General features: G+C 33.9%; 1 protein-coding gene across 1 annotated transcript; it reads right to left on the bottom strand.

The window, feature by feature from the left end:
- Positions 1 to 2,298: 2,298 nt before the first annotated feature.
- On the bottom strand, positions 2,299 to 12,602 carry LOC148272640 (cathepsin O-like). The gene is made up of 5 exons (XM_088239783.1): positions 12,259 to 12,602; positions 10,247 to 10,521; positions 10,037 to 10,169; positions 6,323 to 6,519; positions 2,299 to 3,524 (listed from the first exon to the last, which is right to left on the bottom strand). The coding sequence occupies exons 1-5, from the start codon at positions 12,445 to 12,447 to the stop codon at positions 3,218 to 3,220; spliced, it is 1,101 nt and encodes a 366-aa protein (XP_088095909.1). The 5' UTR covers positions 12,448 to 12,602; the 3' UTR covers positions 2,299 to 3,217.
- Between the last annotated feature and the right edge of the window lie 2,404 nt (positions 12,603 to 15,006).

The following is a 15,006-nucleotide window of genomic DNA, read 5'->3' on the forward strand; positions in this document are numbered from 1 at the left end:
AGAACCAATATTTTTATGATGTTATTTAAATAAAATATAATTTTATGCTTAAAAATACATTTATTCATAACAAATAAACATGATAACAATTTTGTCAAATATTGAGCAATGGTTTGAAAGTATTCCTTAAATAGTAATAAAATGACACAATAACTTTGTTCTCTGATTTTTTTTATTTTCATTGTCTGTTTAAGTCATCTTGGTATAATTTATTCATAACTAGTGGACCCGGCAGACGTTGCCCTGCCCGAACGCTGGTTTACCTGCTATTACCTTGGAATACGACTTTTAATTGATAAGAAGTACCTAGGTACTTGTTTATGGTTGAATTCCAAAACTTAAAATAATTAATTTTTGAATACAGAATTCTTTTTGTGAATCTCAAACTCAGCTCTTTTCACCTGTCTATTGTTTGTGTCCATATTGTTATTCGTGTTGTTATTATGTTTATTGTAAATTAATGTAATTTTTTTTGGCCGAGGTTATCATGTTTTGGTAGAAGGCCCTATTAAATGAAGAAAACAAACCGGGGTGCACTTTATTCATTAATGCGATTTTCAAAAATGTATGGAATGTCAGTTAATAATGTCACAAAAAAACATCATCCTTCCATTTTTTTGCATATGCATTCTCTACTACGAACTACTACCTACGAGCACACGCAGTGCAAAGATCTACATTTCTCTGAAAACCGCATGTAAATCGGTTAAGCCGTTTAGGAGTTCAGTGACATCACACGTACAGAAGAATTATGTATATAAAGATACCTTGTTTGGAAACTTTTTGTTCATGCATTTTTGTACATTGGTAGGTTTATTGCCAAGTGGGAATTTCTTCCAACCACCCAATAAAATAAAAGGCGTTATTTATATCAATTTAGTTTTTAAACGTATGCGAGAAAAAATAAAATAATAGTACAAACATAAATAAAATTAATAATATGTGCATATGGATTAATAAATATCGATACTTGTCTTCAATGGGAAAAGGGAATTAAGAGAAGAAAAGAGAAGAGGTTAAGGAATAGAAAAGAGATGTTTCTTTGGGCGTAATTTAAACAGAGGATAAAACTCACCGACTTAAACTCGTGACATCACGGAGAGAGTAGTTTCAAAATTACAAAACTAGGCTTGGTTTGATAGTCTACTAACAAATAAAAATAAAATAAAAAAATCAATGAACATTGCAAGATGTTAATAAAATTTTAAAATATTGGAATGTCTTAAATCGGCTTATATTAAAGTACATGATCTTACAGAATATTAATTTAAAATACATACAATTAGAAATCACAATAAAGAAAATGATTAAATACATTTATTCTAATTAATATTACTGAAACAGTCTTCACATTTTTTTCCATTTTATGTTCAAATAAATAGTATTTTTCACCCATACATTTCCAGATAATTTCACAGAATAACAAATCTTTGATGTGCGGATATAAAAATGTAACTTTTCAGGAGCGCATTTTTTAAAAATTATGAACCCAATTGTTTAGTGACAACTCATATTTTGTGAAATCGGTCAATATTTACAGATCATCTCATCTGTGTAATGAAACTGGAGTAATTTGTACAAATAACAGAAATATTTCAGATATACTACTTGAATAATGAAAGATGGGACAGCAATGAGTCAACTTCTTAGATTAATAACCTACTCTGAGGTCTGCTTATATTATTGAGACCATCTTGTACTGATGTGCCACTAAAAATATGACACAAATGTGCATTCTTATTTTATTAAAACCAAAGTTTAATAGGCACAAAGTTGTTCATTTATGCTTTGAGTAGTCAACGTTCAGGAAAAATAATTATGCAAGTTGGTTGAATGCTGTCGAAATGCGATCTCTCAGGCGAATGTGTGGTAAAACGATGTACGATAGGTGCACAAATGTCGAGATCCGTGCGCTGTGTAAGGCTGAGACAAGCATTATTGACAAAATCAAGAAAGGGGTGCTACAAAACAAGGTTACAATGGTTCCTGAGGCCGCGGGAAAATTTTTGTTCCAAAGTTGGCGCATCTGACGTGTAGGGGGATCCTAACGGTCATTGAAAGCATCCACCACATATCCGAATCCGTTTTAAAGACTAAATGTCTTTCTTCGGATCCACTCATAAAAGCAAGCAATTACGAATTGATTATATTTCTTCCTCTACCAACCAAATTCAGTAAGGAAAAGTGCGAACAAATATTTACATTTATAACTTTCAGTGTCACTTACATTGTCACTCTAAAAACCCCCTCATCGTCTACAAGGTAGGGGCAAGGGGAAGTATAAATAAAATAAATAAATAAATCTTTCACCCAGTTCAATCCCCTTTATGTCGACAGTGATAGGAAATGTTAGTTACTACTCTCTGGAGCACCAGAACGCCCCCAGATGACACTCAAGGCCAGTCACCGGCAGCGCACCCAAAAGCAGCAGACTTACACAAAGACCACTGGTTGCAAATCAACTTTTGCCACCACTCATACCTACTCAAACTGTAATTATTGAGGAATTTTACCTCAATTTCTGAAATACAAAACTTTAAAAATTCATGGCACAGATAATACGCTACATAAAAATTAAAAAATTTTTTTTTCGGCTTTTAATAGTCTATAAATAACTAATTAAAAAATTGCTGAACTTCCTCATTATATCATAGTATTGTATCAGTCATTTAGCCTTTTAACCGTCAATATGGATAGATAAAACACTGATAGTAATAATATAATTAATTATTTTTCTAATAAGTCCAAACACCATTTTAACTTTCAGTCGACATTATTAAACCTTAACAATAGATTCGATGGGATATATTTCAGTGCTTTTGAAGCCACTAATCACTAATATTGCAATTTCGCACATACCTCAAATTTCTGGCAATTTATTTTGACAAGACTCGTATTTACAAACAAAAGATACATCTAAATATATTCAAAGATATGAGATACAGATGATGATCCAGCAAATAATAATTATTATTATAAGGCCTAGATTTCTAACTGTCTCTGCGTTCTGTAGCTGCAAGACGTGCTGGGATATTTATTTATTGTACAGCACCCATGAGGTGATTTTCACAAAAATGGCGCTGTATAAATTTTCCAAATATAATAATAATAAAATCTGACATCGGCCCTTTTGGATCCAAGACAGAAATATTGATCTAAAAGTATTTGATCATTTCTTACAAATGGCACAGAAATGCGAATAATAAACTGTTAACATTCAAAACACATGTAACATCGATACTTCGTTCGCAAGTCCACAAATATTTTCCCCAATCGTTAGGTGGAGATATCCGTCCAGGCCGAACTTTTCTCCCCACGAGTTCTTGGCAATGTAGTACGGAATATTGGCTGTGAGGTCGTACCCGACCAGCTGAACGGCGTGGTTAAGGGACATGGCGTCTTCTGGACAGTGAAATTGTATAACTCCCCCGAGATAGTTCTGCCAAGAAAGGCCGTTTACAGCAACGGCCACAGGGCCGGTGATAGCTAGCCATTTTACGATGCTATCTTCTTTCCCTAGAAGACTGCAAAAAAACAATACACAATATGAATATAAAATCGCTCTATATATACTCTTTGATGCGCCTAAACTACTGAGCTCAATATAATTAACATCCCAACTAGAAACCTCAGACAAAACTTACTCTTTCATACCGATAACCATAGAACTAACTATGGTTTTCATTTCCCTACGCCCAGAATTTTTAGGTCTGCCAACAAACATACCAGTCTTGATTTTTCTGATAACAAGTTGTCTTCTTTCATACGATCACTGAATCAAATTAGATTATAAACACCTCTCTCCCGCTTCCACTCCCACCAAGTACCACTTTATACCATTGTGTCTTTCTGTTTCTTTTAAAATAATTTTCTATGTATACATATGTCCTTAAAATGCCCATTAGGCGTAAATATAAATGACTAACATAACCTTCTTACGATGACATCCATGGCGGAAGTTTGCGATCATCACAGCAATTTTAATTTTGTTTGCGGCTGTTCTGAATAAAGATTTGGAGTTATGTTGTATGTTAAGTTCGAGTCGCGGAGTGTTTTTTTATTATACATACGGCCTAAACCAATCACAACAGTTATATGAAGAAACATATGTACAAGAAACTGAACAAAAGAACATAAAACCATGTAGCAAAGACAAACAAGGGAAGTAAAATAATGGTATGCAATATATTCATAAACACGATCAACATATAAGACTTCGAGATAACCCATGCCAATTTATCTTAATCCCACACATGGATCCCACAGAGATCGACGAGAGGCCAGAAGATCTATTCCAAAGAATTCCAAGTTATGTGACGATTTTACTAATCTACACATTCTGGACATTGGGGCATAAAAACAAAAATTGACTTGATTGAAACAAAATTTGATAAATAGCAGATTTTGATTTCTGGTGACACTGTTGGGAACATGAAAAGAAATTACAATGAAAGCACCCACCCCGTTCTCAAAACTGTTCTTTAAGATTTGTGTCTTTCTCCAGTTTCGCATATTCACAATCAATTTTTTTTAAATTATCAAGCAAAAATGTAATATTTCTTTACAATCAAACCGCAGAAATTAACAAAACAAAGAAACTTTAAAAGCTTTCATTGTACCCTCTAACTGCAGTATTGTCAATTTGTGATCAATCAAATACACATCGTCAGTACAATCATCCTTTTCTAATTTCCCAGAAAATAAAATCATTGCAACAGAGATAGGACATCACGTAAAGCATTGAGTATTTTGAAAACGCATATAAGGGTCATCTCCGTCTTACGCATCGGTTGCCAGTCTAGGAATAATAAAATATTACAGTTAAAACAACCTGAAAAATCAATATTTCAGGTCCATACTACCAGGAATTGAACCCAGGACCTCAAGAATGAACGCGCCAACCACTACACAGCGAGGCAGATTTATCTTGACTCGGTTTCCTTATTTAGGATTTCAATCCCAAAGCAGTCTTTCTATTCTATTCTATTTCACACACAGAAATGTATTATTCATCCGCCCAGACCCAAATGAAAGTTGCCACAGTCAATTAATTTCGATCAATCTTTTATTTTCTCGTAAAATATCATTATTATATTATTTTTATTATTTAATTTTTCTTCAATGTAGGCATAATTTACAAGCTTATTGAAAGTCAATATTTAAATGAATAAACAAAACAACACAAAGGGATAGACAGGTTTCAATAAATAACTACACATTCTAAAAATAATCAAATCAATTAACACAAATAAAATAATATTGTCAGTTCCATATACTGCTATCTTTCATGTACTCATTTAGTCCATAATAGGACTTTTTTAGAAGTACGCCTTTTAAAAAAATAATAATTTACCGTCCGTCATAATATTAGGACACTGTCGGGTATTCTATTGTAGAAGCGTACGCAGTGCCCCACAAATGATGTGCTAACCTTACTTAGATTTAATTTCGGGATTACCAATTTGTCTTTACTTCTAGTATTGTGATTATGTCGCTATTTTTTTGAAAGAGAGATATATTTTTACGCACTTAAATAATATTCTCATAAATATACTGAATATATACCATCATAACGTTTATTTTTTTCAAAGATTTCTTAAAGTAAAATAAATTATAAAAATAATATAAAATAAATAAAACAACTTTGTTTTTAACCACTAATTTTTATTTTTCACCGACCGGTTTCAAAGCAAACAAGCTTCTTCGTCAAGGTTTACGTAACTAATGAATTGATTCCTTTTTTTATTTCTATCATGTTCACTAAATACTACACGTGGACCCAATAAATCAAGTAGTTTTTTCCTTACACGGGTAGTAATTTGTTATCATTATTTTCGAAGTAAGACAGGAGAGGACTAAAAGAAATATTGTTTATTTGGTTATTAATTATTGTTTTCTTATTATGAATCGCTTTTTTAATTTCTAAGATTTCTAATTTTAATATTTCTTGTTTGCTTTGAAACCGGTCAGTGAAAAATAAAAATTAGTGGTTAAAAACAAAGTTGTTTTATTTATTTTATTATAATGGATAACCACAAAGTTAGTGCTTCAAATATTAACTCTATACTAGATTTCTTAAAGAATCGCAAAAATGTTAGTTGTAAATATCTCTCGCTGCAAAACAAAAACTGCGGAAATATCAGCAGCCCGACCCCACAATAAAATGCCGTAAGACATAATAGTGTGAAATCTATCTGAAATGTATATTTTCTTACTGGATCCTAAATGTTTGCAGATTTCTGATGTGGGCAGCATTTGTAATACGTTTGTGAACAATTAGTTTAGTTAGTTAGTAAATAGGTTTGGAAGGAGTGCAACTTACGATCCACAAGTGAAGTCTTTGATTCGAACACCAGTTGTGTTCGTAACAACAGAACGACACGTGTCCGTTTTCTTTGTGAGTGGATACTCATCGGCGCGATGTATAGTCACGTTATATGTAGTTAACCACAGTAGCAGGCTGCAGATGTCACCTCCCTTGCATCCAAAATTACCATTCGTCGCGCAGTCAATCATTTGCTGGAAAATACAAAATAAATAGAACATTTTATACACAGTAAATAATGAAAAAATCTCAGACAATCAGGCATCTCTGAAAGCCCTGAGCTTGGTTTAGAATTCAAAATCAACTTTAAAATGCTTACAGGCCCTAGTGTAACAGTATTTCATTGATTTGGGTACTTCAACACTCAAACATCGACGGTAATTGGCGGGGCTGGGAGCTGAGACAGCCCCAATAGGCCCAGAGCTCTACTGTGCCCAAATGTGCTCCTCGTAATGAACTTAGGTTGTGGGCCCGGAAGCAGAGCATAATGCCCTGGCAAAAAACACGTGGTCATTACCATGTGAAGGAACTAATGAATGGATATTCGTAAAGGTTTCAATGAAACTCAGCTGAAATCAAGGGAGGGTTATCACTAAAGCCCTTACAGGGTACCGGAGATTAAATGAACGCCTTGCTAGAATAAACCTTTTGGAAACTTCTACATGTAGGTTCTGCAGTGCAGATGATGAAACGCCTATATACAGATCGGTGACTAGTGCATTTACAAAACTCACAAAATCTATTGCGGAGTCGTCAAGCAGAGGTGATACGGTTGGCTTGGCCATGTGCTGCGGATGCCTCCTGAGAGCCTTAACCACACTTGCCTACTTTACAAGGCATCAGGTTCTCGATGTCCTGGACGTCCACTGCTGACTGTTCGCCGGCAGTTTGTGTCAGAACTACGGGACGCGAACCTGACTTGGGAGGATGCACTCTTGTGCTCTTGCTGGCAGCCGACAGAGATGCTAGGAGGATCTTTGTGGACACCATGTGCTCCAACTAAGGAGCGGACATGGAAAATAATTCGCTCTCGCTTAAAGAGAAGCCCTATAGCTTTATTGCATAGAACAAGAACATGGAATGTTGGTTTTAGGACGGTTTCGGTTTGCGCTTACGATTTTCGACCTGAGTACCTATGGCCCGTTGTGTTGCTGTAATCTGTAGCTAACTTCGTGGTTGATAAATATGGAATGGTTTTTGTTCGTATGAGCGACTTTATTAGCCAGTGGCTTATTATTACTCTAAGACAGTAGTGGCCAAACCGTAGCGCATGCTACAAACGTGGCGCATTGAACAATCACAGGTGGCGCATTGCATATTTGTGGCTATTATTTTAAAACAAGCGCCATGACGTAAAATAATTAATTGAATTCCGTGATTGAGGTATTTATTTTCCTATCATAAGCGAAGCAGTTCCTAATCCTATCTCTATTTTACAACCCCAAATGTGAACGTAAGAAGGTAAAAAAAGTTCGAGTTGTATGGCACATCTGACCTTGTATGTGAAAAGATTGGCGCATGGTATATAAAATGATGGCCACCACTGCTTTAAGATATCAACTATAATACATACCTGCAATCATAATTAAGTTAAATTATATAGATATTGCAAGTACATTTACATAGGAATTAGTGTGATGTGGTTTTAACTTAAATATAATATTTAAATTTGTTGCTACAGAGAGGGAAAACACTTTTGATATAGGATGTTGTTTTAAAAATTTATCTTAAATTTATCTTCATTTAAATTTCTGTTGGATTAGAGATTAGAGGGTTTTGTATATGAAAAAAAAACAATGGGTTTATAACTTTTTATTAGAGTAAATTTTATATTTAATTTATTTATTTATTTGACAAATTGTAGTCTGCATTACTTTACGGGCTGTTTAACCCATTACGTAATGCAGACTGTAGACAGAAATTAGAAGTTAATGAATAGAAAGCAGATAGCTGCTAAACTGTCAATATGTACAGAAAAATAGATCCATATCATTCGCATAACCGTATTCAGCAAGTGAATTGCCCTAATAATGAGTGAATTTTGACTTGCATTTGTACGTCTTCTGGGTGTGTCAAAACAGAGTATGAGCAATTCTGACCTTTCTCTTGACGCTCAAATTAGTAGAACGATAAGCCAGCTGAGACAGACAAAATGCATACGCAAATATTTGCCAGTTGATGCCGCCCGCCAATTAATAAATGCATTTGTAGTGTCTAGAGTCGATTATTGTAATGGTGTCAACGCAGGTCTATCTATGAATAAAATGACCCGCCTACCGTCTGTATTGAATGCCGCAGCAAGACTTATTTTTCCACAGAGGGTAGAATACAAACTCTGTTAGCTTAATGAAAAATAAAAAAAGTTATTTTATTTATGTGTAAATACGTATTTGCAAGAAAAGAATTACAGCAAAGAAGTCATCAGAGATATGCAGTTAGAAAACAAAGTAATAATACATGAAAGTAAATATAATATTTTTAAGGAAAAAAATACAACAGACGTGAGTAGATTAAATGACAAAGTATTTATAAATCAGTGATCATATTACAGTTTATTCTAAACTCTAACTAAACCACCGAACAATAAATAAAACAATAAATAGAACATGGATCACAAAAAATAAAAAAACATAAAATTTTGCATCGGTTGATCAACGGCGGATTACTGATTGGTTCGGATAAACGCAGGAGCAACCTGTATATATTTTTAAATAATAGCATTAGCAACCAACAAAGCTATAGTTATCTCTGTCACGCTCAAAAGCGTGACTCATAAGCATGAATGCGTATGCCATTTGTGACAGAAAATAAAGGTAATATAATGAATAACTTAGAAAATATTGAAATAAAAAAAATTTCAAATATAGAGAAAACTTTAATTAATAGTACAGGTGAACGTCGTTTTAGGCCAGGGTTCTGTTCCGAGAGACACCGGCGTAAAATGAACACAAATACAATGGAAGATATAAGGTAAGGTTCCGTGTCGAAATTCTAAGAACAATCTAACATGCTTATTTAATACATGTCATATCCTATATTTATTCAAAATAAATTAAAAATGTATTTAATAATACAGTTTAAATTTGTTTACAAAATAAATAATAATCTGTTGATATAAATAATGTTTTTTTTTTACAATAAATATTAGCTCACCAGTTTTTCGGTACTAAATTAAATTCTTTCACTTTTTTGAAAAAAGCATTCAATTTCATTTGCTTTGATTGTTGCTTCCTTTCTTTCGGAATCATAGCATACAAATATTTGTGTAAAAGTGTGTCTGCTATTAGAGTCGCGGCGCCTACTGTTGCCTGGTGTCGGCTGAGCCGGGGAACCCACGCCGGCACCAACCCTCGTAATTGTAAATCGGCATAAATCGAACCGGCGCAAAACGACCTGTACTATATTCCAAAATTCGTCACCCCTGCTATCAATATTCCCCATAATTAGGAAAACCCCACCCCCTCCAGCTCGCACTGCCTTGCTCCTTCCAACCGACCCTATCAGTACCTAAGTACTAATCTGTGTATATATTTTAGTTTAGTTTATATTTACACCCAGAGTAATTCAGAATACCTGAAACTAGTAGTGTTATTATGTATTAAACTCCTATGTGGTAAAAATTACTAAGCGTTTTATTTTAAATAAATTCAAAATGTTTTTCTACTAAGTAAATGCTGAAACAATAAACAATATGGAATTCACTAAACATACTTGCACACTGAGAGTGGAAAGATTTCCAGTTTTCATGGCAGACATAGCTTCAGCCACTTGTACTGTGCTGTACGCCCAACAAGCTCCACACAATCCCTGATCTTCCACGCCACTGATAACACCTTGATCTCGCCTAGAAAATATTTATAATAATAATTAGGAAATTCGAGTAGCAGGATAATGAGAGGTAGGTTCAGTTTCATAACTCACCAGTCAAGTTTCAGCGGTAGGCCTAGCTTATCCATTTCAGCCCGCAATCTAGTCATTGGATTCTGATCGTAGTATTTTGGATTAATCGACTCTAAGATCGTTAAGTTGTGATCTGTTTTCACTTTCCGTTGGTGGTTTTTGGATAGTCGTTTAACGGTGTCTAAATTTGCCAGAAATTCTTCTTCTGTAAGGTCGGAGAATCGAGTCACTCCATATATGGCAGTATGGTTATCTTTCCTAGCTGCGTTGAGCTGGTTGATTCTTGCAACAGAGTCCTGAAAAATTCAAATGCATACTGAAGACATAAATTTTGTACATTGGTGAGGGTTTTTTCAATATTTTTGTAAGCCAGTCGACAGTTGATTGAACTTAACCTAAACAATCTTAGAAACAATTTAAAATTACAGTAGGCATGGTAATGGCATGGTCAAGGGTCTAGGCAGACATGGCAAGTGTGTCATCTTTAAACTAGGAGTGATAACTCCGTTCGCTTCTTTAATGATTGTCTTTCTCGTAGGAACACTATTAAGGGAGATTTCGTTAACTGTTCTGAGAATCCTGGCAGAGGTGAAAGGAATCCAACGCTGGTTCTAAAATTTCCTACAGCAAAGACAGCGTTGAAACACAAATCATGGCGAGGTACATTGAGGTTTATTTGAGCAAGGATATCAGGGGCGAATCTTTCATATTAGCGATTATGTGCAGCTTACCATTATGTTTGACTATCGATAATAATGTTTTAAAGTAGTTATGTTTATGGGAAAATAAAAATAATAATTGTTGTTTATTATAAATCAGCGTCATCGTTTACATCTTCCTTTAAAAATAAATATAAACAGTGCTTACAGCTCCCAGCCTGTTCCCATTGAACGAAGAAATTAGCTGATTACTTCAGCTTATTTCTTCATACAAAAATGTATGCTGTATTTAAATTCTTAAAACCCAGTTGCTGTTATTTCCTTCTTAAGTAAGTTTGCAGATTACAGATATTATTTGAAGATTAGTATTTCGAACATTATTTCCTTAGGACTATTTTTCTTTGATATGTTACAGTTGACATATGAAAGGACGTGTGGTGCTCGATGTGGCCGTTTCCAGATCCGTAAAGTATCAGGCTATTAGGTAAGGGGCGAGCTCTTTAACATCCTCAGGTTTAACCAGTGGTCCCCCGAGGACGAGACATCATAAGATGTAAAGCATCACATTCACATAGAATGCGTATGGGTGTTTCCTTATCTGCACTGCAGAAGCTATATCTAGAAGTTTCGGAAAGGTTCATTCTAGCAAGGTGTTTGTTGAATCTGCAGTGCCGTGTAAGGGCTCTAGTGATAACCCTCACTTGATTTTAAATAAATACATTGCAAATTATTTACTGGGATAAGTACTGAAAAAAATAATGATAGTTAATCAATTTACTTGTATTGCGTTGGCGGTTTCTTCTTTATTTGTGGTGAAGTAGCAGAATTTCACAAATTATACATAAAATGGACGAATTACATGATTTTAAACATAATTTTGTTAAAAACACACTGCCTTATTAGAATGGAAGTTGGTTTGATACTTGCATTATAGAAATTTGACCATTTTCACTGTGAGGAAACTAAGATTATTAAAATTACTTATCCTTAAAACGTTGTGCAAATACTATTGTTACTAATGTATTTTTAAAAATAAATAAACGTGTCACGTTTGGTTATATTATCAAATAATTTAACACAACTCATAGGCATGATTGACAATTTGACAAAGGTTGTCTCAGAATATATTTAGCAAAGTCAATTTTAAAAGAAGGTTAACACTCTTGTGATATGTTTAAATTGTTTGAAATAAAACATGATACATAAGATTTCATGCAAACACTAAAATAAACCATTGTTTACAGTTTCGATAAAATATATTATTCGTTTATAGTTAATTGATAAACTTATGGGCAAGGTTCACAGTAAAATTCATGTGGTAATTGAAAATGTTTTAACATAAAAATGATGATAAAAATATCTGCAAATAATTACCTTAAAAATTTTATATCTTCGATTGTATTCTTCAGATCCGTTGGCATAGGATTTGTTAAAATGTATTATAAATGAATCAAATTGTTGTTTGATGTCCACAGAATCAGGACTGTTTATCTTGATGGGTATACCAAGAAACAACAAGAAAATAAGTCCTGTCCAGTTACAAATAGTTTTCCAAGACGGCATGGTGCGCAATTCTTCACAGTAAACTTAAAATAAACTTGACATAACAATGATAGTATTTTTTTATCCAATCAACTGACACATGACACTGACAGGTGATAAAAACTCGAAACGAAAACACAAATACGAAACTCGTCACAATAATAATAAAGTTTTACAATAAGCTAAACTGACATCTGCTAAAATTGTGGAATATCGTTTCACATTTTGTTAAACTTTTCTTGATAATTTTAGTTTTTAGTGCTGCATTTAGTCAAAAGATGGCCAAAACCCTAGTATTCATAAGAAAAATGGCGGCAATTTCTCAGTCTTCAAAAACCAAAATTTCAAATCAGAATGGATTTAAAATATAAGCGCCATTTCACGTTATTATTTTTATTATTTATTTTGAATATTGAACATTGAAGTAGGGCACACATAAACATATTCTTCTTTATCGCGTTGTATACGATTAATGAAAATAAGAAATACCAATTTAAAAAATAATTAAAACTTAAAACCATAGATAATGGATATAATACGTAATAACTTGAAACTGGCAAAAAACATATTCTTAATTCTTATTGCATAGATCTTATTGTGTCAAAACACAAAAAAACTTTATTGTCTTTTACAGAAAAAAACGTTTTAGCTACATTGCTACCTCTTTTCTATTCGCATTGGTATTCAATTACATGAATAGTTTATTAGCCTTACGCATCCCTGAGGACAAATATACATTTAAATAGAAAACAGAAAATTCTAAAATCTCAAAGAGATTTTCTTTCAATTTATTTACGTACTTATTAGATATTTATAGGTACTTACAGTGCGTTCGAATATTTAATAGCCTCATGTTTATGTGTTAGTTCCTGTCGGTGAACCAAGTGAGCATACCAATTTTGTTGGTGTTTGTAGGTACACTAGAATGATTTACATGAAAACTTATTGTTACCCACACATAAAGCAGAGGTTATCAAAGGTTTTAATGGACTGTATCCGAGTACTTGGCTGCGCACGTTCTCATAAAACTATTTTCTACCTACCTACTAAGCTACCAAAGTAAAAAAGATACTACGATTTTAGAGAGAGATAATTGATTGCATGACGTCATTGTAATTATGATTGTGCTGTTTTGTTTTGAGTTTTTTTACGGAGCAGAGCATGAATTTATTGTTGGCATTGGTACCTAGTTAGGTACACTAGGTACCTACCCACCAGCAGAGACTCACTACATACCTAGTGCTTTTTAGGTAACCATAGATATAATATTTTTTGTAATGTAATGCAAGGTACTTTATTTAGACTTGTAGTTTTTTTTAACGATTAGTAATTCCTTAACTCGTCGGTCGGCATGCATTACCGCTAATGTAAAATTTTTACAACAATTATATTTTCAACTCTTATTGGATGTTCCCTAATCATACGATACGCGTGTGACCAATAGGAGGCGAGCTTTCTGAAGAAAAACAGTACCGCGTATCGGAGTAAATAACATGTTAGATTTGATTTTAAGAACAGTCTTTTCTGTCTCCCGGAAAAAGTTGATTTGGTGGATTGGCGGTATTGCACGTCGACCGACGTAATATTGTATACAAACATTATATTTTTAGATAAAATAATTCAAACTCTTTCCAATGACGCTAGAAAACCATCGCCATTTCGGAAAATTATGCGATAGACCCAGCATCCTCAATCTCTTTCAAGAATTAATTATTTATAGGTGCAGATTATGCTAAAATATGCCAATTAAGAAATTTCACACTTGTCAAACCTACATCTTTGAGCAATGTATTTTTTTAGCAAACAAAAAAAAAAAATAATCAAATTCAATTAATTAATTAATAATTAAATTTACCATAAAATTATTTCAAACTTAAATTCCAGCTGAAAATAGGGTGTGATTTTCTAAACGTCCGTGCGCTCTGTAGCTGCAGGACGTATTGTAAATCAAGCTCCTGTCATCACTTAGCAGCGTTGCCAGCTTCCATCAAGCTAAAATCGGTAGATTCAGAAAAATAAATACGTAGATTTCGGTAAATTCGTTATCACCTGGAACAGTTTCACAAAAAATATTTAAACTTACTTGTCACGAGCCACGCTACCTGGGGGGCTGCTATTTTTCCACACACTCTAGTTTCACGTTGTTTTCTGGGAGCGGGGGGTAGCCGCAGTTTTGCCGCACTACTCTTAAAACTGCCTTTTCCGACACAGTTTCGCAGATCAAAAATAGTTTTAAAAACCGGAAGGGGTGGGTATTATTATGTCCAAACTTGCCCATTGTTCAAGATTTTTAAAAATCGGCAGAGTAACCATTGAATTCGGTAGATTGCTCCCAAAATCGGTAGGTCTGCCAAATAATCAGTAGAGTTGGCAACGCTGCCTTTAAGTCATTTAAAACAAGTAAATGCGCTGTAACATGCGCTCTGTAGTTGCAAGACGTGAAGTAATCTAGCTCCTATACATGATTAAAATTTACCATAGTTGGAAACAGGGAACTAGTATCCCAATCGCCTATGCGCTCTGTAGCTACAATGCGCGCTGAGCCCCGATTACAATGGAAAGCTGAGTTATCTTCGACTG

This window comes from Micrasema longulum, unplaced genomic scaffold (genome assembly GCF_059751315.1).
Source record: "Micrasema longulum isolate JH-2025_06_02 unplaced genomic scaffold, ASM5975131v1 h1tg002263l, whole genome shotgun sequence".
NCBI classification, from domain to species: domain Eukaryota; kingdom Metazoa; phylum Arthropoda; class Insecta; order Trichoptera; family Brachycentridae; genus Micrasema; species Micrasema longulum.

Excerpts from the sequence above, each read along its gene's own strand:
- LOC148272640 (XM_088239783.1), bottom strand. The coding sequence starts at position 12,447 with ATGCCGTCTTGGAAAACTATTTGTAACTGGACAGGACTTATTTTCTTG. Across the intron at positions 10,522-12,258 it reads GAAGATATAAAATTTTTAAG|GACTCTGTTGCAAGAATCAA; the intron begins GTAATTATTTGC and ends TGAATTTTTCAG. Across the intron at positions 10,170-10,246 it reads CTACCGCTGAAACTTGACTG|GCGAGATCAAGGTGTTATCA; the intron begins GTGAGTTATGAA and ends AATATTTTCTAG.